The following is a 24,540-nucleotide window of genomic DNA, read 5'->3' as shown; positions in this document are numbered from 1 at the left end:
TTTAAATGGGGACCTTCATTTACTTCAGATTTTCAAAACTGAGTCTCCATAAGGCCTAAGCTAAAGTTAATTAAATGTTAACCAAAATTAGTAGAAAGTGTTTTTCAGGTCAAAAGCTTACTACTTATACTATTTGACTTTATCTGTGTAATGATTGACAGTGCATCAGGTTACATTGGCCTAGATGCCCAAATAGCACAGGAGGATTCATGTAGAAAAAGTGTGGGCCTCTGCACTGCCTTTGAGTTTAACCACCTGAACCAGAAATCTGTAGAACTGGAAGTAGATACTTTTAATTATCCATTCTGCAAAGATTGACTTTGTTAAGTTTCTTTTGGTCCATCTAAATGTTATGTAGCAGTACCAAGCTAGTATTAAATAGAATTCCAAAAGATTCTGCAGCAGGTACCTGAAGGTACAATAGAGTCAAGACTTCATTCTTTCCTTAGAGACTTGAATGGTCTAGAGGACCCACTCCTTCTCAGAATTCATCATCAATCATAAATTTTGCCCTGGCTGTCTGATAATTGAAATATTGGGAAATGCTGTCATGGCAATTAGATGTGTTTTACCTCTGTGAGATTTTTCCTTTGTGACTTCTATGTTAGGTTGGCTTATTTTTAACTAGACAAAACAAGTTTTTGATTGTCTTGCTTCTTCAGGGTTATGCTTGGAAAATCAAGCCATATTCTTCCCTATGCATCATTGACTATCACCAACAATAATACCATGATTATCTTGTGCCAATTATCTGCTTATTTTGATAGAAATTATCTTCTTAGTAGAAAGAATGCATCTTGATTTCAGAAACCTTCAGGGCAGAGTGTAACACTGAGTCTCTTTATTCTGTCACTTGCTTGGATAATTATCATGGGGAGGCACACAGGCTGCCCAAATCAGTCAGTCTCAGATCATGTGGTTTCTCCTTACAGATAAGAGCGCTTTCGAAGAGTAAGATGAAGTAGAAGACACACTCACATTGTGTTTTCTCTGGGACAACATGGTCCATAAGAGCAGAAGTCGTGGGATGGTTAAAAAATGTTCCACATGCTGCCAAAATCAAAATATATCCTTGTTCTGCCCAAAAGTGAGAATTGCATAGACCCTTTTGTTTCTGCCTCCCTCTGCCCAGCTTTTCCCGTTTTGAATTTTGACATTTTAAATTTAGAAAACTTTTTGAAGAGAGACTGAAAAAGACAAGTTTGCACATGAGCATGCCTCACTTTCTGTGTGGTGGCACGCCAGTTCTCCCTCTCCATCCTTGTGGGCAGATCCACACAGCACATTTTTCCTAAGAGTGGGACAGTAAAATTAGTTGTTTCCTGACATTTAGTTTAGTGCATGGTGAAATTCGGCCTTTTATTCTATTATAATAATTACATAAAGATTACTCTAACTATATCACATGAAATAATGGCAATTCTTTATCTTCCCTTATACCAATTTGGCCCTTAAAACTGGAATTTTTTTTTTAAAGAACAGCACTTTCTCCATATATAAAAATATCTGTTATTGTATACACCTCTAAGTACTAGATTTGCGGTTCTATAATGACTGAAATATACTTCGACTGTATATGTTTTATTGAGTCAGTATTTTCTTTGGACACAACATGATGACTTAATTGTCTCTCTTGCTTTTCTAAGAATAGTGGCTACTTTGGTTCTCTTATGCTCAGCGTGCCAAAAGCATGTTCTGTGAAGTCCTCAAATGCCAACCACTCTGACTGCCCTTCAGCTCTGTCTGGAGATAGAATTACAGGGCTTGGTTGCCATGGTGCTTCATTAACTTGCACTTTTTATTCCCCTATTGAAGATGCAGATACGGTGGGTAGCAATTTTGCATTCCTCACAGAAATAAAGGACAAGTCTTAGTTTCCATAAAAAAGCTAAGAATAGTATTTTCAAACACTTAAGTTCACAAAACATATTATACAAACTTTTGTTGAGAAATCTAGACCATTTAGTAAGTGCATTATTTTGGAAGCATTTTAAATTAATAGAAGTTTTGAGTCAAATCTCAGGCTTATAGAGATCTTATGTAGAATTTTGCCTTTAGGAAACCGAGGCCAGTATTTTTACATAGAGCATGGGAAGAGCTGGAGCTGAAAGTCATCTCAATTTGCACTTAATATTTTTCCTCTCATTGAGGCACTAAGATAAAGCAAGTCCATGCTTAGGGACTTTTGAAATTCTTTGTATTTTTGAAGCTAAAGCCAATTTATTAATATCCTTACTCTCATTCCTGCTGGTGCCTTCCGTCTTCTTTAGGCTTGTAAAAACTTAACAATTTCTCTTTAATTCTTTTAGATTCTGTTTTCAACTTTTTTTCTCTTTAGAATGATAGGAAGAGGAGAGAGTAAGCTATTCTGTTATCTCATGTATGATTACAAAAAGGAAGCATTCATTTATTTCTCTTGCTCCAGCTTTATTTTCCTCTTAGGGGAGGTTCACTGTAGGCCAGTTCAGTGCCAGTGTCTTGTTACTATTTATGTTGATCTTGGCAAAGCAGTTAGTAGCTATTTTCAAACACCCAAATCTATGCTTGAGAACAAGTAATCTAAACTTTGGTAATTAGATTTACTCTATGTACATCTCTACATATTTAATATTTCATATATCCAAAGAACATTTTACTTCAGGAAATACTGTATTGCCCCCTTGGTAAAATTTTTGCTTTTCCCTATCGCCTCTGGGTGGGGAGGGTCATGATAATGGTCATGATGTCTGAGCACTGTATTTGTGGCATACTTTGAGCCAGCTCAGTTTGGAATTTTCCATTTACTTTAGGTCAATTACTGGAACATCTAAAGTGATCAGAAGCTGACATTGGTGGAAAATTTTTATCACCAAGGTTGAGTATATCCCTGATTAAGAATTTTAGTTTTCACGAAAAGGTGGGTTGGCCTCTCTGAAGCCCGTGAAAATGACCAACGTTAAACCCTGCCACTTTATACACCATGTAGAATGGTAGGAAAAAAAGCTGTGATTTTGATAGTACCATTGTTACGTGGGCTCTGTTCAAGGGAGGTGTCCAATGGGCCTGATTGGCTAAAACTTGCTGAGCTGCATTTGCCTTGTGTCCTTCTGTCACTCACATGTAGGGAGTGTGTATGGCACACTTCACAGATATATAGCGAGGGTGGTGAGAACCAGATATGCTCCTGTTGTGGGCAGTGGCCCCTCCATCTGAATGCAGAGGTTTGGGTGGGTGGCAGCATCCTGCTTCCCCCTCTCCTTTAGCTGTGCTTAAGCTCATACCTTCACAGGTGGAGATAAGCTGATCATGAAAGAAATGTCAGCATTGAGAAAAGGAGAACATGTATGTTTGGAGGAGGTTGGTGGTGAGGCAGAAGACCCAGTGCTTGTGCATAGTATTCTGGAAGAGACTGACTGTGCTAATATTAGCAAAGAGAAGTGAAAAGGCAGGGTAGGAAGTACAAGATCCCAGCACTTGGAGCCTGAGGTTCCCCCAAGCCTAAACTGAGGAAGTGAAGAGAAACGCTAACAATGCTCAAATCAACACTGAAAACTATTCTCACTTTGGATTTGACATTTTATTACTAAGGCTGTAAGAAACACTGACACCCCTTACCCCACAATATGGTTCATTAACAAAAGATGCTATGTATGCCTAAAATAATGGGGAAAGAAACAAATGTGTTTTCCTTAAAGCCTGTGGGAAGGAAGTTGCAGGCCTGGTGATTTAGTCTTCACCTTGATGTCAGGTCCTTCAACCTTGTATGGAACTAACTGCTGGAGCATTAAAATTGGTGCCTGTTTCTTTCAGTGGCATTTGAAGCTGCAGTGGTTAGTGGAGAGAGCATTCCAAGGCAAAATACTGTTTACAGGTCTGTAGTAATTGGGGAAATTTCTTTTTAATTAAGCCTAGAATACAAAAGTTACAGCGAAGCAGTGACAGCTCCCTTCATTCTTGAGGGTCCTGCATAACAAGCACACCTCCTCCAGACTTCCTAAACACCTCAAGACAACTACCCTTCAGGTGCTTTAATTTGAGGCAAAGCTAATGTTTGAATCATCCAAGTCTGTGGGCTCCAAAGCCTGTGTTGCCATTTAATTAAATAGGAAATTCCACGGAAATGGGACAGATGCTAAGCCACCTCTGAGTTCCAGGCTAAAATCAGGTATGACAACCCTCCCTTGGGGTGGAGAATAGGCAAGGGAATAGGGTGGCCCACCTGGCAACAGGTTAAGTTACACAGAGCTACTTACTGTAATTCAACTATTTGTCAATATATGTGAATGTTTTCCAGTAAGGCCTTTCAAGTTCTGTATTTCAGTCACCACTATGCTTTGTTCAAATGAGAGTGGAAAGTGGGGTGAATGAGGTTTGTTCTGTAAGAAAGAGCAAAACCTGAGGCCTGGACAGAAACATGACATTAAAACAAAGAACTTTATAAATGAAAAATTTCTACTTTTTGGCTGCTTTTTAAAATGTGCATTTTAATTGGAATCCATTCAAAACAAAACATCAAAGCCAGTGTAGTGAGAGAAATCTAATTATGATGTTCTAAGTAACAGACTCATAAACTGTTCTCTGCAAGTATCACAGAGTCAGAAAGTGGTGTTTTATTCCAAGGCTCACTCTGGATGGATATCTGAAACAAGATCCTTTCAAGCATGCCTTGCATGTCTAAAAGTTCCCCTCAGGGTGCAGGGAGAAGGAGCCCAATGAGTGTGACTGGTGATTGACTTGCTTAGCAATTGGCAGCTCTTCTATTTCAAAAAGAAGCTAATGAAGTCAGGCAGAGAGGGCCAGAGATTGGAGGACTTTGGGATCTGGTGGAGGTGTGTTTCAACAGCATTGAGGTCCAGTGAAAAGCTTCCCACATTCCCACACTGGGGCATGAGGAAGCCCAGGCAGGACTGGAGACTCACCAAGGGGAGGAGGTGTTGGGTTCCCTGTTTATCCTGTACTGAGTGTAATCCTGTCTGACAAAATGGTCCAGAACTTTGTTTGGTGTGCACCATCATAGAGGCATGAGAGCCACAGTCCAGTGCTCTTTGGTCACTGTCATTTCAGCTCCAGTCTGGATGGGCAGTTCTTGTGTATACTGGCACCTTCCAGGCATCATCAGTTGTCTGTTTTTCTGCCACTGGGCTTCTGAAATCTTCAGAGCTTGTTCAGGCTACAGCCAGTTCTGTTCTGGTTTGGGACACTGAGATTTGTGTCCCCTGCCTCCTGTTCTTTAAAATCACAGCCTACATGGTTTCCTGGTGCCATACTAGCCTCTGTTGCCTAGAGTGGAAATCAGTGCAAGAATCTTTACTGTCACTCATTCACTGGCTTCCTTCTCTAGGAACAGCTTCAGATAAGCTACTTGCATCCAGATCTTTGGCCCAGTCTTTGCTCTCAGGGGACCCCATACTGAGTTAGCTACCACAGATGACATTTGGTGGAGACGCCTATGGCAGAGAGGTGGGAGGGTTTCACTGCTGTTTCCTGTTGTGACAAGAAGACCTCAGGGTTTATTGTATAGAATCTTCACAGGAATCTCAAGCCCTGAATCCCCTCATTCCTTCTGAGAAGAAAGAACTTTCTGTGTGAGGAGAGTTTACACTAGTCTTAGCTTCACTTAAGGATAGCAAGTTTGGGGAAATTTTTAAAATATTTCTCAAATGATCTGTTGAATAAGGCTACAGCATTTATTCCAGAGCTTAGACCAATCAATCGATTGGTCAGTGACTATTTGCTGCTTTAAGGAAAATAAATCCTCCTATTATAGCTATTTTTTCTCCTTATAACTTTCTAATTCTTTTTTGAAAATAACCTTAATTCAGAGTCTAAAATGGGTGTTACGACTAGAGTTTTTATCTTCTTATTTTTATTTTTTAAACATTTTTTTTAGAGGGGAAGGGAAGGAGAAAGACAAGGTGAGAAATATCAATGTGTTGTTGCCTCTCATATACCCTCTATTGGAGACCTGGCCCACAACCTAGGCATGTGCCCCAACTGGGAATTGAACTGGTGACCCTTTGGTTTGCAGGCCAACACTCAGTCCACTGAGCCATGCCAGCCAGGGCATAGAGTTTTTAGCTTTAATTGTATAATTATTCAAATGGTACCTTTAAGATTTTATATTTCCCACAACCATGCTAAACTCACTTATTTTAGTGGTTTGGTATATTCTGTGAGGTTTTGTACATATACAGTCATGTCATGTGTGACTCCATATTTTTTTATTTTATTGATTATGCTCTTACAGTTGTCCCAATTTTTCTCCCTTTATCCCCTCTCCACCCTGCACCCACCAAACCTCCCACATTCCTCCTCCTTAGTTTATGTCCATGGGTTGTAAATATAAATTCTTTGACTTCTCTGTTTCCTCTACCATTCTTAACCTCTCCCCATCTATTTTATCCTGACCAATTATGCTTATCTCCTGTACCTTCCCCTCCCATTCTTCCCTCGCCCTCCCCACAGAAAACCCTCCATGTGATCCCTATTTCTGTGATTCTTTTCCTGTTCTAGTTGTTTGCTTAGTTTTTGTTTTTTAGATTCAGTTGTCAATAGTTGAGAGTTTGTTGTCATTTTACTGTTCATAGTATATGATTTTTCTTAGATAAGCCCCTTGAACATTTCATATAATAAGGGCTTTATAATGTTGAACTCCTTGAACTTGACCTTATCTGGGAAGCACTTTATCTGCCCGTCCATTCTAAGTGATAGCTTTGCTGGATAGAGTCATCTTGGTTGTAGGTCCTTGCATTTCATGCCTTCAAATACTTCTTTCCAGCCCCTTCTTGCCTATAAGGTTTCTTTTGAGAAATCAGCTGCTAAGCTTATGGAAACTCCTTTGTAGGAAACTGTCTCCTCTTGCTGCTTTTAAGATTCTCTCCTTATATATATATTTGGGTAACTTTTGATGTGTTTTGGTGTGTTCCACCTTGGGTCCAATTTCTTTGGGACTCTCTGGGTTTCCTGGACTTCCTGAAAGTCTATTTCCTTTGCCAGATTGGGGAAGTTTTTTTTTTTTTCATTATTTCAAATAAGTTTTCAATTTCTTGCTCTTCCTCTTCTCCTTCTGGCACTCCTATGATTTAGATGTTGGAATGTTTTAAGATGTCCTGGATGTTCCTAAGCCTGTCTTCATTTTTTTTGAATTCTTGTTTCTTCATTGTGTTCTGATTGTATGTTTATTTCTTCCTTCTGGTCCAAACTGTTGCTTTGAATACTGGTTTCCTTCCCTTCACTGTTGATTCCCTGTGTATTTTTCTTTACTTCACTTTGCATAGCCTTCACTTCTTCCTCTATTTTGTGTCTATGCTCCATCATTTCTGTGAGCACCCTGATTACCAGTGTTTTGAGCCATCAGATAGGTTGGCTACCTCCTCATTGCTTAGTTCATTTTCTGTGTTTTTGATCTGTTCTTTCATTTGGGCCATATTTATTTGTCTCAGTGAACCTGTTATGTTGTAAGGGGCGGGGCCTTAGGTAAGGCAACCCTCTTTGCTGTGTAGTGGCCCTGTCTGTGGGGGAGGCATCAGAGAGGGAATAATAGGCTCACTTGCTCTGCTCTAGCCCATTTTCCAATTAACTCTCTCAGGTGAAGCTGGGGGTTTTCCTGCCATGGCCACCCCCCACCGTAGTTTACAGCTAGCTTTGAGTCTTTAGTTTGCCATTCAGTCATCCCTGCCTTGCTGTAAGTCCTCTAAGCCAGCCCCACTTTGCCCACATGCTCCACTGCCTTGCCATGCATCCTGTCCACTCAGCTGCCTATCTCCCACCCTTCTACCAGTCTGGGTGAATGTTTCTTTAACTGCTTGTTTGTTGGAGTTTCACACCGTTTGATTTTTCTGGCACATCTGGTGGTTTATTGTTTTTTAGGTTGTTATCCTTCTTTTGATTGTATGAGGAAGCGAAGTGTTTCTACCTATGGCTCCATCTTGGCCAGAACTCTGGCTTCTCCCATATTCTTCTTTAGAACTTAAAAATAATACAATTCTAATCTCTCAGGGAAGGAAATTTAGAGTCCTTTTGTTACTATCACAGACTGAAAGCCTCCAATTCCAGGGATCTGAACCTCTGAGCATCTGTCTCACTGTTGAACAGTTATTATTGTGAGAAATCTTGTTCATCCTCTGGGCTGAGCTGACCTGATTTCTCTGTGACAGCCATTGATAAACTGGATGACACATACAAATTCCTCCCCATTCATCTTAGTTCAGGTGAAGCAGCTCTCAGTGGTACCTGTCATGAGATACCGGAGGAGAATCCCTGAATAGTCTGTGGAGAATGCAGAACTGAGAAAGAATCCTATGATACAATCTACCAGAGTTGTTTGTAGCAGAATATAATGTTTTTTTTTTTAAGTCAGAATGAATGAAAGCTGAATGGAAAGTTTACTTTGGGGACCATAGAAGTGTACTTTTGAGATGAGTTTTAAAACACATGAAGTTTTATTTTCCCCACACATGTGCTTTGTTTTTGAAAGACTAAAAATCAAACTAGGAGACACATGTATATCACTGATTACTTTTAATAATTTTGTGCTGTGGTTTGACCACAGCATTAAGAACAAGCAGAAAAAGCTGATTTAATAACTTTAGCAGCACTTAGAGCAACATCTTTCTTTAAGAGCATTACAATTACAGACCTTAGGTCTAAGAACTACATCACCATTGCTCAGTTAAAAAGAAGCAGATACACAACAGTTGGAAACTTTTTTTTGTATATAACCGGGAATTGTGTTGAAAAGTAAGCACAAATGCTGTTAAAAAATCCTTTAATGACTTCTGATTATCATAGTTCACATGAACAACAATTGAAAAGTTCAAATACAATTGAACTTGTATTTTTAAGTAGGCTGCTTTATAATAAAAAATTAAATGAACTAAATACTGTGAATAGTATTACATATTTTAAAAGAGCTTTAAACTAGACAAGTATACAAGTAGAAAATGTGATTTTTGAAAGCCATGAAATGAAAAGTAGCAATATACCAATAAGCATATTAAAATAAACCAGTATGATAAACAGTAAAGTTTAAATCTCAATTAGATCTGTAGAAAGAAAACAACAGTGTGGTAACAAATTTTAGTACCTCTGAGACCAAAACATTCTCTGATTATACCTGCTCAACAGTCCTTCCAGAAGATCAAACCAGGGTGGGTAAGGGTGTTGTTCCTAGCAGTAATGAGCCTTTGTTCATAATATTGAATCACAGGGGAGCCCTACAGTATAAGATGGGGCAGACAGTGGGGCTGGACGGATGGGGAGCACACAAGATAATGATCTTTCCATGGTCCTCCCAAAAATACATAATAAAAGAAGGGCTGACTTTTAGTCCGTTCGGCATTGAGTTGTGTTGTACAAGCATTTTCAGTTTAAGAATAATTGGTAAAAATTTGCTTTCTGGAGGAAAAGGGTATGCTCTTATTGTGATTTTTCAGAATCAGAACATAAACCATGGAGCAAATAAAAACCATGGAATTTATTAGAATTAATATCCTTGAGTAACAGAATACACTGGAAATATATATCAAATGGGTAAAATTTCACTGATGGCCTTTATGGACCACACTGGAAAGGATGCTCACACACATGATTCAACAGTGGTTTAGTGAACATGCTGTTATAGGGTTTTAAAATATATATTAGGATATTTGAAAAATGCAGAAGTCACAGTCAGACACTAAAAACTGAGCTGGAAGCAGACACTTGTGTAAGAGAGGGGAGACACAGCATGCAACTCCAAACATAATCCCTAACCAGTGGCCAAACTTAGTTTATTTCTTGGATCAAGATCACCATGAGACACCAAAAGGAATGAATGTTAAGATTCTTCACTTGGCTGGCAGATAGCTAATTCTCTACTAATGATAACCCACTATTCATAACAACGTTTTTTCAAAGAATGGGGTCTTCTCTGATGTGGATTCATTTTTCCTGAGGTATTCTTTCCCTATGAACTCCATTGTCATTTCATTGGCTCCACAGCTTCAATTTGTCAAAGGAAAATGCAGAGGGAGACTTAGGACACAAGCATAAATATCTCTGTACTGAACAAAGTCCTCTGTCTGCTGTAGGCCCATGTACTTTTGGTGCAATTTTTACAATTTTAACAAAATGTGCACTTTCTCTTGGGTCTAACACATCATTATTCTTTAGACATAAATTGTCTTTTTATAGAACAAGTTGAAAAATCAACATTTTTCCTGACTATAACTAAAACTGGTCCAACTAAGCACTAAAAGATGAAAAGAAGCAGTATCTAGTGGTAAACAGAAAGCCATGGAATTAAAAAACATTAATTTCTAAAAATGTTTTCACAGCAAAGATGCAACTCTCAATTGCTATACATATGCTGGTCATAAAGTAGCTTGCTTGTTCAGACTTCTTTCCCTTGTGTTATAATATTGATATTTAATAGGAAAATAAACTACATAGACTTTTATCTGTATGCATCCATTTGCAAATTTCCTTACAAAAGAGGACAAAGCACATAGGCATTCACAAATTCTATGCCATTTCTGTTAAAATTGGTATCTATATATTATATTACAATATTAACAATGTTTCTTCTACCCATTGGGTAGGATATGTGCATAATATATTCAAGTTATATACAGCACCTTACAAATAAAAACATAGGAAAAGACAGCTGAAGAAGCACCATTGTAAGTGAGGCACAACAAAGGTGGAGCACAGTACAGCAGTGGCGGGGTTCAGCTCTTATGTCTGCTAACACCAGAACATAAGGGCATGTGGTTGCTTAAAACCTACTGCCATACAGAACTCTCTGAAGTGACACGGACCCGCATAATATGCATGTGTTGTATAGTGATAATCTCTGTATAGCTCCAAGGCCCACCACAGTATACTTAAGCACACACTGAGGAAGGAAAGAAAAGGATGAAGGGAAGATGGTGCTTTCTTAGCAAGGCATCCTACTCAGGACAACCTCTAACACAGTCAACCTGAAAGCAGCAACAGCAAATAACTGTCTAATCCTGGCAGAAATCATGAATATAAAATATGCAAAAGATGCAGCACTGTGGGTAGTACAATAACATAAGTTGAAGTGTAGGATATATCTCAAGGCAGGAGAGTACTTTCCATTTTCCATCCACCTCTGTTCTCTGCAAGGCCTCCTTTAAATACCTAAAAGTTAGGTGAGTGTAAAGCTGCTGGGACTATCATTCATGACCTGGGATGAAAACAAAGTTTTTTAATCTGTGACTTTGGTGTGCCCCTATCAGATACAGTGTTCTTCACAGTGAGGAGGAGGACTTGTGAACTTGTCACCCAAGTTGAAAAGTCCTGCAATTTGATCTAAATTTGCCAAGGCTGTCTGTGGTAATCTAGGTAAGGGGAAGAAGATTGGAGGCTGCATGCCTGCTCTTCAGCCAAGGTTGGGACGCTTGGCTGGGAGTAGTATGTACAAAGGCTGGGGAGTAGTATGTCACTGTACAAAGGCTTGGCACCAAGCATTGGCATGGTTCTGCTTTTAGTCACTCAGACAAAATAAAAAAATGAACAAAAACCAAGTATTCTTCCCAGGTTTTTTTTTTTTTATACACTGTCAAGCTTTCAAAGTTTTAAGAAAAATAAATCGCATACCAATTAATATTCAGTGAATGTTGCCATTCTTAGCATCAAACCTCAAGGAGTGAGCACCAGCACAGCAAACAAGACATGAGGCGCCAGGAACACGCAGGAGCCTGAGTAGCCAAGGCACGGATGGACTTTCTTTTGAGGAGCAGGGGCTGAATGGGTGTATCTCTTTGCTATGGACCAGTATCTGAAGGCCATTACACCAGGATTCACCCTAAAAAGGTCTTCCTTGAGAGAACAGCAATTGGATGGAAGATACAGGATTACCCCTTTCAGGATGAAACTACTGGTTCTGAGAGGAAGACGGGGATTTGAATGGATTCTTTCACATAAGAGAAGATTTCTAAAAGTAGTTGCCTGTTGACACCTCATTCTTATGAAGATAAAGGTGAAGAAGATCTAGTGGAGATATTTAGAAGCTCAAGATGCACTCATCGGTGTACCACATTCCTGTGCCGGTGTTAAAAGTCCTCCAGTTTACTCTTGGCCCCTCGTTCCTCTCCCATAAGTTTAGTGGATATATATGTGCATGTATCCTCATGACAAATCTTGTAAGTTTCAAATATTATTCTCTGCTATCTTGAAATTTTTTGTGGACTGTGTATCTTTGTGTATATATGATGGGGAGGACAGAGGACATGCTTGTTAAGCTTCTTTAATACTAAATTTTGGTCAGAAATGCAAAGAATACTTTAACTTTTTAAATGCATAATTAGTTCAGCAAAATCTCTTTTGTACTGAGGACTGTTTCAGGGTCTGAAGAACACTAGACTTCCTGAAAAAGCAAATATATGCCTGAAGACTGCATTTCTATAAATGGATCTCAGCATGTGTTGGGTTTCGTACTCCTGGAAGTCCCTGGGACAAGGGACAAGTCACAGTTGGATGCCCAGAGTATCAGTTCCCACCAACTGTTCTTTGAACAATGCAATCCTTTGCTCTCGATTGAAATAATCAACCTATTATTACTGATTGCTTAAATCACTGCTTTCTAAACTGGGTCCCTGGGCTCCAACAGTACAGTCCTTTAGAACATTAGGCCCCACTATGTGAGCTACGTCTTCACAAACACTCCTCTTTCCACAATAGACCAGCAAGGTATGGAAAGAGCTACTGATCTAAGTCACGTTTTCCCTGTGTCAAAAGGAAATTTATTATTCATTCAAGGTGAATTAATAATGACCTTGGCTTTTAAACTAATTCATTACTAAGGTCCAGCCTCAAGACCTTTCAAGTCATAGTTTTGTATGTTTCTCTGTCTTTAAATAACTATTTAATTTAAAGGGCAATTCTCTAGAGTGGCCTAATGGGAGGAACCTTCTTTTGAAGGATGATTAAATTTATTTGAATTAAATCATTGTTCTTCCAATTATATGAACATCTGAAAAACATTCATATACTTGCAAAGTGACTAGGAATTGACAAGTTTTTGACCTTAGGTCATTCTTGCAGCAGGTAGGGAAGTTAAGGATTGTAAGAACATTTTGAGCTAGTTGTGTGGTGGGTCCACCTACTTTGCCAAAATTGCAGGCAAGGTTTGGAATGATATAATTAGCTAATCTTGTCAGGGGACACCTGACCAATAATCTACTCCAAACCTCCACCAATCAGATTCTGACTGGGACAAGGACTTCCTAATCTTCCCCTGACAGGGTGAGATGGGCTTCATGCCATAAAGATTCCCAGTTTCCTTCAAGCACAGGCTTGTGATACAGGCAATGAGCTGAGAGGTTAGGAGGCTCTGGTTTTGAGTCAAGGCTCCCAGGGCTCTGCTCAGTCTTAAGATTACCACTGGACTCTTAGTGAACATATTTTCAGACACACTCTGCAGTATGAGCGCCAACCAACTATTGCCCACCTTTGTTCTCTCTCTTGAGATTTTGACTAGTTCTGTGGCTATTACTAGGTGAAATGAATAAAACCAACAAAGAGTCCATCCTCAAAACAAAACAGAAACCAGAAACCTACTAAGAGAAGAAGCAGAAAGAGCAGAGGGCAGCAAACAGGACTTGTAGTTCGGAATAGTCTCTCCAGCTCTCAGCCAACAGCACAAAGGCACCTCACTGACAAATTACCTCAGTGACCCACAGACAGACTCAAACACACCTGTGTTATTTGGCAGTAAAACTAGAGAGATCAGAGTCACCATTCCATTCCATTTTGTTACATGCAGAGGCCAAAGGAACCTAACCCACATAGAACAGGCTTTTGCTACAGATAAGCCCTCCCATCATTCGGTATTATGGACTCATTGGCTCGTGCTATTATTAAAGCCAGATGCCTACTTCTGCAAAAGAAAGTTATTCATTTTACACAAGAACAAATATTCGTAAATATCAGGAATATTAAAACAATATTTAAAATTTGTTTCTAGTTGCATTTTAACTGCATGTTGTGCTTTTTATCCTGTGCTTTTAGAGCTGCTTCTCTACCTTGTACTGTTTTATAACTGACTGTCCAGTTCTGGCCACCACTGCAAAGGCTGAATGAACTCCCTTAGGAGTTTGCATTCTTCCAGGAATGCTGAGCCAGTACTAGTGAAGTGCAATGGCTTATTGTCATGCTCAGCAATGTGGTGTTCTTTTGTCAATTCAGGGCCTTTCTACACATGAAGCCACTGCCAGCATCACTCACACACTTAGGCTGGGAGGCTCCATGGGGAGTGACCACTGAGAGCCTCTCGAGTGCTGACCAGCTGTTCAGGATTGAATTGAACTGTCTAGGAAAGGAGAGAGAAGATGGGAATATACTGAGAAGTCACATTATTTCAATAGTGTTAAAAATAACCACCTTACATTTTAAACAATTTATTGCATAAAATAATGTATGTATCTGAGTATAATTCATGCTACAGTGAAAAAAAGTCTAAGTTACTAAAGAAACTCCACTGCTGCAGGACAAGGGAAGCTGCATGATACTGGATGCATAAATTCATGTGTCAGGTTCATTTTTAATCAAACATGCAGCCTAAGACTAGCAGTGTAACTCAACAATACAGAAATGCTGAAACTTAGTATTTCCCATCTTCCATCCAAAAGTCTCCAAATGCTTCAGTGAAACACTGCTATCTGATGCAAATTCCTACAATAATAACTTCCTTGATTTATGTAAGTTGGCATGTTAGGCTACATCCCCAAACAACTTTTCTTGCACAATTATGGGGCACACTCCAGGGTATTCCTCAGACCTGATAATAATCCACAGGTGAAAAGACAATATACAGAAGAATGTCACATAAAACAGTTCCCTTATATATATTTTAAACATTAAGATAGTGCAACCTTTAAAAACACATCATCATAACACAAATTAACTCCTTGCATTCACCTAACTTCTCCACTTTACCTTGGCACAAAAAAAAACCAACAGGAATTTTGAATCATATTTTGAAAACAAAAGTTCCATACCTTGGGATAAAAAGCAAGCTGGCCAATTTTTCCCCATGATAATATATAGTAATGCTTACTTCTTTATTCATTTAACTATAAAACAGGCCATTCTGGGCTCTTTCTCTGCAGTCTCCTTTCAAAATTAAATAAACCAAATACCTCTGGGTTTTATTTCATGATATCTCAAAGTATCCCTTTCCCTGTGTTCCCATACCCACCCTTTGCCCAAACTATCCCCCCTCCCTATGCCTGCCCCCAAATAAACACTGTTTATGGTCAGACCGGATGAAAGTTTGTATCATTTCAGTCTAGTTTGCATGCAATTCCCCTGAAAGGAATCAGAAACAAGGACCACGTTTGCCCATTTGGTTTTCCTTAGTTGTAGCACATAAAACTCAACAACACTGTGCCCAGGAGCAGAGGAGCTGTGCAGACCTCCTCCCTCCTCCCTCCTTGGTTTCTTCTTAATTCAAGTGAATGTTGGAGGGTCAGACAAGATTCCCAGGCTTCCTGTCTTTGCCCTGGATGGGCACCATTGTGCTTCCAGAGCTGTCCTGTTGAAATGGCAGTCTGCTCCCTCTTTGTGTGTTGCCATGCTGGTGATGGAAGAAAGAAGCTCCTGGGTAGTGGCCCATCACCTCACTGTACGTTGGAGGTGGCCCCTCCATCCTCCTGTTACTGCTGCAGGTGGTGGCACTAATTCCCGAATTGCTGCTGGGTGGGCACGGGCCCCCATTGTACACAGAAATGTCTATCAAATCACTATCAAATATAGTTCGGTTGGGTGGGGCCCTCACAGATTCTCGGTTGAGTTCCATCTGCTGTTCAGGGTCCCTGAGCTGCAGGGTACAGGGCCCCTGGTAAGGAGGTGGCTCCTCCCCATCAGACAGGGAGATGGTGGGAGGAAGGTCAATCTCATGCTGCACATAGGGGTAGGTGGGCTGAAAGCGACTGAACTGGTCTCTCTGAATAAAGGATGGGGCAGCAAACCTGTCTCTAGACCGAGATGGGTACATGATCTGCAAGGAAAAGAGCAAAGGCTTAAAGATATTCTTGGCACAATAATGATAATAAATGTGATGGTATCAAGAAAATTCACACTTGGGCTGTGTTCTCATCTGTCTGAAAACTACCCCCCCCCAAACAAAACAGGGAAAGACAATTACAGAAAAAAATGTAATTTTCTTCTTAAAATTGTTTTAATGTATTGATTTTAGAGAGAGGCAGGTGAGGGAGAGAGAGAGGGGGAAAGAGAGAGAGAAACAGATTTGTTGTTCCACTTATTAATGCATTCATTGATTGATTCTTGCATGTCCTCTGATGGGGTTTCAAACCCACAACGTTGGGGTATAGGGCTCATACTCTAATCAACTGAGTTATGTGGCCAGGGCCATAAATATAATTTTCTTATTTTTCATGAGTCAGACTACTCACCTTGCCAAACTATCACTTATCCAATATGGTTCAATAATGGAGAATTGTGTTTAACTGAAAATTTGGATTTAATGGGAGATATTGTGTATGCTATTTGTACAACATGTGTATGTCTCCCACTGAGTGAAGTAAAATACATGAGTAAATTCCAGAGTGCAAAAAAAAGTAACACAGTGGAAGAGTGCTGTGCAGAAGATACTCTGGTCCTATTTACCACATAACCTTGTCCCTTGTCCAGGTCTCTACTCCTTTATGTATAAAGTAAGAGGACTGGACTGCCTGCTTTCTCAGGTCCCTCCCACTCTCCCACCTATGATTCAGAAGAGTGGGGAGTGGCTCAGAGTTTTCATTGTAAATATAAGTTACAACTTCACCTGTTGGTTCTTAGAACAGGTAGGAAGCACTGGGTCAATTTATGAATTATTTATAGGAGCTTGTTGCCCCATCAAATACTTAAAAAAATATGGAATAAGTGACTTTTTTTTCCGCTCTGGTCTCTAATCCTTTCCAGTTACTTCTTTCTAGACAAAAGTTTCCTATAGTTAGTTTTAGTAACTGACATGAAAAATGTTTTGTAATTCAAAGTAAATATGATTATAGATATTTTCCAAAGTGAATTCTTACATAGTGTTCTCACCTATTTCAAAACCCATTCTTCTAGAGTAAAGATAACATATGTGTGTGTGTGTGTGTGTGTGTTTGCATTCATCCATTGACTTCTCCCATACCATATTTTTAACTTAAAGGTAAAAGACACTGTTGTTTTTAAGTTATACTATTAAACTTGAAGATGTGGAAATGAATCATACTCTATTTTTAAACTATGCCCTCTTCTGCCAAGCCTCATTATTAGCAACTTATAGGGTCATATAAAGATCAGTGATTCTCAACCTGTTTTCTGTAGGGAGCTTTAAACTAGCATCAATAATCCCTAGGAGATTTTAAATTATGGGCATATGCCTTAATTTAAATGTTATTTCTTTTTTTAGAAGGTAGATTATATAAGACTTTATTTTATTTTATTTTTTCCACACATTTTTTATTGCTGTTCAAGTACAGTTGTCTCCATTTCCCTCCCTCCTCCCACCACCCCAACCATTCCCACTGTCTACCCTTGATCCTACCCCATTTTGGTTTTGTCCATGTGTTCTTTACACATGTCCTTGAAAACCCTTCCCCATTTCTTCTCCTTTATCCCCTCCCACCTCCCCTCTGGTTACTGTCAGTTTGTTCTTATGGACATAATAAAAGTTACTTAATTTTTAAGATTTCATTTATTTATTTTTAGAGAGAGGGTAAGGAAGAGAGAAATAGAGGGAGAGAAACAGCAATGTGTGGTTGCCTCTCACCCAGTAGGGTTGCCCCCTACTGGGGACCTAGCCCATAACCCAGGCATGTGCCCTGACTGGGAGTTGAACCAGCGACCCTTTGGTTTGCAGGCCTGTGCTCAATCCACTGAGCCACACCAGCCAGGGCTAATAAATGTTATTTCTTATTCTATGTTGTCATACATTTGACTTTTCCACATCTTTTGTTGTAATGTTTTTTTCCTCTCCTCCCTCCTCTATGCACATTGGTTCAGCAGCCACCTCCAGCCACTTACACCCCTCCCTGTCCAATCCCTTACCTCTGAGGCACCTGGCTGAGGATCGGAGCTGTCTGAAGGCCACAAGCACCCTTCCTGGCAGGGGTGGAAGGGGGACACCACAAGAAAATCATTAGTTTCATGCAGTAACACCTAAAATCAAGGAGCCACATTCCTTTTTGACTGTAACAGACCTATTTAAGTCACAAAACAACAAAGAACTAGTCCTTTTATTTCACCAAACATCTAAAAGAAGAACTGTGATTGCTGGGAACTCTCCTGCCTGGTTTCAGAGGCCTTAAGCCTGCTAACAGGTGAAAAGGCTCCATGTCTAGGGGATCTTGGGACCATAAGCCACAAAATGTATCCTCACAGCAGGGGCGCTGCCTCTGCCCCCTTTACTTCACCCTGCTTGGCCCTGGGCAGATGACTGGTTAGCCAATGATGGCTAAGATACCTCAAGGGAGGGATAACCTAAGACAGGCACGGTCATGAAGGCTCCATCAAGGAAGGACTTAGGGGACTGTGGAGGAGGGACAAAAAACCCTCACCCCTCGGCTTTATCATAGCCTGAGTCCTCATTCTATCTGTGAAAAGTTTCCTAATCTCTTGGCTGCCTTGATTTGCCTACCTGATTCTGGCCTGAAACAATGCCAAAGGGGGGTGCAGCCCTGTGCCAGAACCAGTGGTGCCCAGCATGGGGGTGGGTGGTGACCTAAGAAAGAATACATAAAGTCCTGCCACACCTGCTTTGCTAAGTATGTCCTCAATTTAAATGTTAAGGGCCCAATCACAAAATAAATTTGTTTCCCAAGGTTTTACAGCTGATTGGCATCATCCTGTGTACCAGACCCTGACTTGAAAGGATCCCCATGATCTCAGAAATGTTATCTGTAAACCACACCTCCTTTCTTTGATATGCATCTTTATGCAAGCTAAACTCAATAAAAGTCCATTGAGACAGAGGCTAAAACACTTTTCTCCTCTGAGACATTGGTCAGCCTTCCTCCCCAAGCTGATCGTGTCTTGGTAGAATTATTCTCATTCACAGTGGCCTGGGGGAGCTCTACTGGACAAAACTCTCCAACATGTAACCAAAATGAAAAGTTGGAAATTTTAGGTCTCAACCAGATTTGAGGTAGACTGGATTTGAAGTCAAACATATTTCAAACTCACACTTGTGTGTTTGAAATACATTTCAAATGTCATCAAACTATATTTACTCACTAGTTAGACTTAGGGAGAGTCTGAATAAATTAAGCTCTTATATAAATGTGCATTACCAAAGCCAGCCAGGTGTCAGCCACAGCCCTTTGGAATTGTGATTTGACATTGCACAGCCACTATGGTTTTTCAAACAAAACTAAGTTTCCAAAGCCTGAATGCCCTTCAAGAGTCTTCTAGTCAATTTATTCTTCAGTCCCTTTATTCCCAAGGCATATGTGACTTGACCTCTAGTTGTTTGACATCTTTTTTCGAAAATGCCTAGCCAGACTGGCAACATGAGAAGCAAACATTAAGCATTATTAAGGCTCACTCTAAACATCACTTACTTGCTTACAAAGCACTTCATTATGTCTTCCCATTAAAACAAAATTGTTGCATACTGGCAATAGTCTGTTGGGCTGTTAGGTAAAGGCCTGTTATTGTAATAAAAAGAACTATGGGGGAGCATGATGTCTGTATTTTGGGATTTTCAGGAATATTCATACATGAACTTGTGCAATCACTGAGCCTCCTGAGAACCTGAAAGTACCCACAAGAAGACCTGTGAGCCTTCTCTTTAGGGGAAAACATCCCTAAATCTTTCTTGCTCTCTTTTGTAGGCAAGCTTTCTAATGCAAGTACCCCATTTGGACAACAGGGTGTTTGTCCAATACATACAACCTGATTCTAGGATACCCACAGAACATCATGGACTCAGCAGCAAAAATATAAACAGACCCAGCAGCATTTAGAGGAAGTTTGGGTTTAGGGTTTGACTATAAAATTATATAATGTGCTATTACAGCTCAGGCCTGATAACAGGTGACAGACCTAATTCTACCTTATGATGTGGCTGACCCACACCCACAGCAGCTCTTCACGGGACCAAGGCAGCTCACACAGCACTTCAGAGCTTGTTTTTTTCTGGATCAAAGTAAAACAATCACTAGAGTTCAGAGTTGTTATAGCAACCTTCATATTGAAAATGGGATAGAAACTCATCCTCAGATGTTTCTAAGACATATTCTGCCCTAGCTCCTCTCCCTTCCTTCAAATGGAGCTCAAAGCCACTACTGCCCACCAGCTACCTCAATGATGTCAGCTCTCACCTTCCATCCAGAGAACTGGAAAAAAGCAACAGCAAAAACAGAAGGCTACAGCATAGTGTGGAGCATAATGGCCAGAAACAAAATCACCAGAAGTGGCCCAGAAGTCAAGGGTTGCATGTTTTCTGAAAATGGAAGTAACCATCCTCAATGGTTTTACTCCCCTAGGAAGTACCAAAACTGGAAATTCTTCTTACTCCTTATTAAATTAATTCAGCACTTTTTGGCCCTCCTTTCACCTGACCTACCAGCAGCACTGGGCCCTCTCTTGTTAACCTCAGAGACATTGCCCTCCTGGTTCACACCCTGACTTCTCTGCCACTTTGCCTGCTCTTTGGGGGGTGCCTCTAATACTACATTTGGATAAATATTGGAGTTCCCCAGAGCCCTGTCTGGGCTCCACTTCTCTCATTACAATATTCCTGGGCCACCTCATTTCCACCACAGCTTACAGGGCCATCCTCATGAAGATGTGTCTATCTCTGGCTCCAACCTCTCTAGTGAGCTCCAGACATGTCTAGCTGGGGAAGAGGGTTGGTGCAGGCTCCTGGATTCCAACAGACTCCTAAAACTAAACAGGTCTAAAGTGGAACTCATGAACTTCTCCCCCAAACTTCTCATTTCTTTGATCTACTGTTGTCTCATCAATTCACCACTTTCCCTCACCACCATTCCATTTCCCTCTATTGCCACCATTACTATTTTAATAGGGATGTAATTTATTTAACTATTCATCGACAACTTCCCACAATCTCCAATTTATTCACTTTTACAGGACACTTATTTTTCAGGTCTTTCACCCATGTGGTTCACAAAAGTCATTAAAACATCAATATCTAGCCCTGGCTTGTATGGCTCATTGGATTGAGCACTGGCCTGTGAACCAAAGGGTTCAGTTCTGATCAAGGTACATGCCTGGTTGTGGGCCAGCACCCTAGTAGGGAGTGTGTTAAAGGCAACCACACATTGATGTTTTTTTTCTCTCTCTGTCTCCCTCCCTTGCCCTCTGTCTAAAAATTTAAAAAAATAAGACTTAACAAAAAAGAAAAAACTTCAAGATCTATAAAGATGCCATAGTGGAACTGGTTAATACCATCAGCCCAGAAAGTTGTCATTCCAGTTCTGTGCTCAGGACTGATATATAAATCCAGACATGGAATATGACCAGAATTCTATAAAGGCTGGTCCCTAATCATATTGATGGAAATAGAACTACTTTGTACCTGCACTCATGCTATAACCTGCTCTGGTTGCTCTTCTCTGGGCTGTCCATGCTGCCATTGCCAGATTGCCTTCATTAGAATGCTGCTAGTAGAACCCACTGATTTTTGCTTTCCTTGGTGAGATGAAGTCCTTTGACTATGAGCTGACACCTCCAAGGAGTCAACCCGATATTATCTGAGAGCCCATGGCTAGATGAATTCAAAGATGTGGGCCCTATTGTTCAGAACTCTCATTTTCTTCATCTCCATGCCAGTGATGACATTTTTAGGGAGAAGGGGACTTGTCAAATGGCTGAATTACTGGATCCCCATTATGGAATCAATTTTTATCTCAAAACTGAAAGCTCCAATGTTCTTGGCTAGTGCTGGTATTGTTACATTATGGCATACTAAGAATAAGCTGTGAAATAAGCTAATACTTAAAATAGTTCCCAGAATTTTGAGCAATAGGAACAAAATTTTGCTAATATTTTTATACAGGCTTAAATCCATCTCATCTCTTACAGCTGTTTTCCTTGTAAAAATAACAACCAAAAGGAAGGGAAGCATCTACTGTCTGTTCATTCATTACTTCACTACACATCTATTGAGTACTTCCTGGCAGCAGATCTCAATCCTTTTCCACTGCAACATGTGAGATAATGTGCATACATAATCTAACAGGTATGGTGGCATACCTTCCCATGGGGTAGGTGATATGGGGTACAACAAGGGGTCCATACAATCCCTAGGATTAAGCTGTCACTTCAATCCCTTTGTTCCACTTAGGAAAGTATTCTGGAATGCAACTGAGTTAGCGAGTCAGACAATACTCTGGATTACATTGAATCAATCTGAGTCTATTTTTTAAGGTATATTATTCTCAAATCATTCATATTGTATTTAACTAGTACCAGTTACTTCATATAAACATTAAAACTGAGCAAGACACACAGGGATTGTCACACCTACTCCAGGAAACTTACAAGAAAGGCAACCAATTTTAGGAGTGAAGGAAGTGGACCCTATGGCCCTCTCTGTATTGCATGTAATGTATTTTATTCTCTACTTTTCTCCTTGCAACCAAGGCTCTCTAACAAGAGACTGAATATCTGATATCAACTTAATATTACCCGGAGGGATGACACTGTTTTCAATGTGATGTGGCTCTGTAAAGGCAAATGGATTTGGAGCTGGGAAAGCCCTAAGCCAGAATCCTGGTCTGCCACTCATCAGTCTGTAACCTCTGGCAGCTTATTTATTTTCTCCAAATCTCAATTTCATTGCTTTGTAAAATGGGGTTGTTCTGAGGCTCAAGTACCACAATGTATGTAAATTCCATAGCATACTGCCTTGCAAATGAATATTCAGTATATGGTATCTCTTAACATTACATGTAATGATTACCTGCTGATACCACAACTAAGGTGAGGATAATTTTCAATTCATTTATATATTTTTTCTTTTTAAGATTTTATTTATTTATCTTTAGAGATAAAGGGAAGGAGAGAAATATCAATGTACGGTTGCCTCTCATGTGTCCCCTGCTGGGAACTGGCCTGCAACCTAGGCATGTGCCCTGACTGGGAATCAAACTGGGAATCGTCTGGTTCGCAGGCCCCCGCTCAATCCACTGAGATACACCAACCAGGGCTTCATTTTTATTTTTTTATTTTTAAACTTTTATTTCTGTTGTTCAATACAATACACATATAGAAAAGTAGATGGAATAAAAACGTTAATCTTAATGAATTATTTTAAAGTAACATCCAATTTATTGCCACTAAGGTTAAGAAATAAAACACTGCCAGTACCTGGAAGCCCATCAGGTGCTCCTTCCCCAACACAACAGCTCTCCTGGATGTAGCCAATATCCTGCTTTACATAGCATTACTTCCTAAGTATACACATTAAATGCCTATAGGTTACTTTGCTATTTTTGAACTTTATTTTTGTTTTTTATATATTTTATTGATTATGCTATTACAGTTGTCCTATTTCTTCCCTTCACTCTCCTCTACCCTGCACACCCTCTCCCACTCACAGTTTCCACCCTTTAGTTCATGTCTGTGTGTCATAATTATAAGTTCTTGGCTTCTATATTTCCCATACTATTCTTACCCTCCCCCTATTTTCTACCTACCATCTATGCTACTTATTCTCTGTACCTTTTCCCCCTCTGCTCTTTCCACTCCTTTGTTATCAACAGGTGTTCTCCATTTCTGTGGTTCTGTTCCTGTTCTAGTTGTTTCCTTAATTTGCTTTTGTTTTTGTTTTAGGTGTGGTTGTTAATGACTGTGAGTTTGCTGTCATTTTACTGTTCATATTTTTTATCTTCTTTTTCTTAGATAAGTCCCTTTAACATTTCATATAATAAGGGCTTGGTGATGATAAACTCCTTTAACTTTACCTTATCGGGGAAGCACTTTATCTGCCTTCCCATTCTAAATGAAAGCTTTGCTGGATAGAGTAATCTTGGATGTAGGTCCTTGCCTTTCATGACTTGGAATACTTCTTTCCAGCACCTTCTTGCCTGTAAGGTCTCTTTTGAGAAATCCGCTGACTGTCTGATGGGAACTCCTTTGTAGGTGACTATCCCCTTATGTCTTGCTGCTTCTAGGATTCTCTCCTTCATTTTAATCTTGGGTAATGTAATTATGATGTGCCTTGGTGTGTTCCTTCTTGGATCCAACTTCTTTGGGACTTTCTGAGCATCCTGGATTTCCTGGAAGTCTATTTCCTTTGCCAGATTGGGGAAGTTCTCCTTTACTATTTGTTCAAATAACTTTTCCACTTGTTGCTATTCCTCTTCCCCTTCTGGTACCCCTATAATTCGAATGTTGGAGCGCTTAAAGATGTCCTGGAGGTTCCTAAGCCTCTCCTCATTTTTTTGAATTCTTGTTTCTTCATTTTTTTTCTTTTTTTTAAATTATTTTTCAAGTACAGTTTTCCGTCTTTTACTCCCACCCCAGCCCGCCCCCCTGTGCTCCCCACCTTCCTCCCATTTCCACCCCCTTAGCTGTTGTCCATGTGTCCTTTAT

General features: G+C 40.0%; 1 protein-coding gene across 12 annotated transcripts in view; it reads right to left on the bottom strand.

Moving 5' to 3' along the window:
- Nucleotides 1–8,482: 8,482 nt before the first annotated feature.
- LDLRAD4 (low density lipoprotein receptor class A domain containing 4) overlaps nt 8,483–24,540 on the bottom strand; it is a 670,991-nt gene continuing 654,933 nt past the window's right edge. For all 12 annotated transcript variants that reach the window (XM_053668819.1, XM_053668816.1, XM_053668815.1 and 9 more), the window contains 2 exons: nt 18,028–18,081; nt 8,483–15,985 (listed from right to left, as the gene is read on the bottom strand). In XM_053668819.1, the coding sequence (XP_053524794.1) occupies nt 15,455–15,985; nt 18,028–18,081 (585 nt within the window). In that variant the 3' untranslated portion in view covers nt 8,483–15,454. The remainder of the gene's footprint in view (nt 15,986–18,027; nt 18,082–24,540) is intronic.

Source organism: Artibeus jamaicensis, unplaced genomic scaffold, assembly GCF_021234435.1.
Source record: "Artibeus jamaicensis isolate MK-2021 breed Jamaican fruit bat unplaced genomic scaffold, CSHL_Jam_final contig_511, whole genome shotgun sequence".
Classification (NCBI taxonomy): domain Eukaryota; kingdom Metazoa; phylum Chordata; class Mammalia; order Chiroptera; family Phyllostomidae; genus Artibeus; species Artibeus jamaicensis.
Note: the sequence above shows the minus strand (reverse complement) of the source record. Positions and strands in the feature narration are given on the sequence as shown.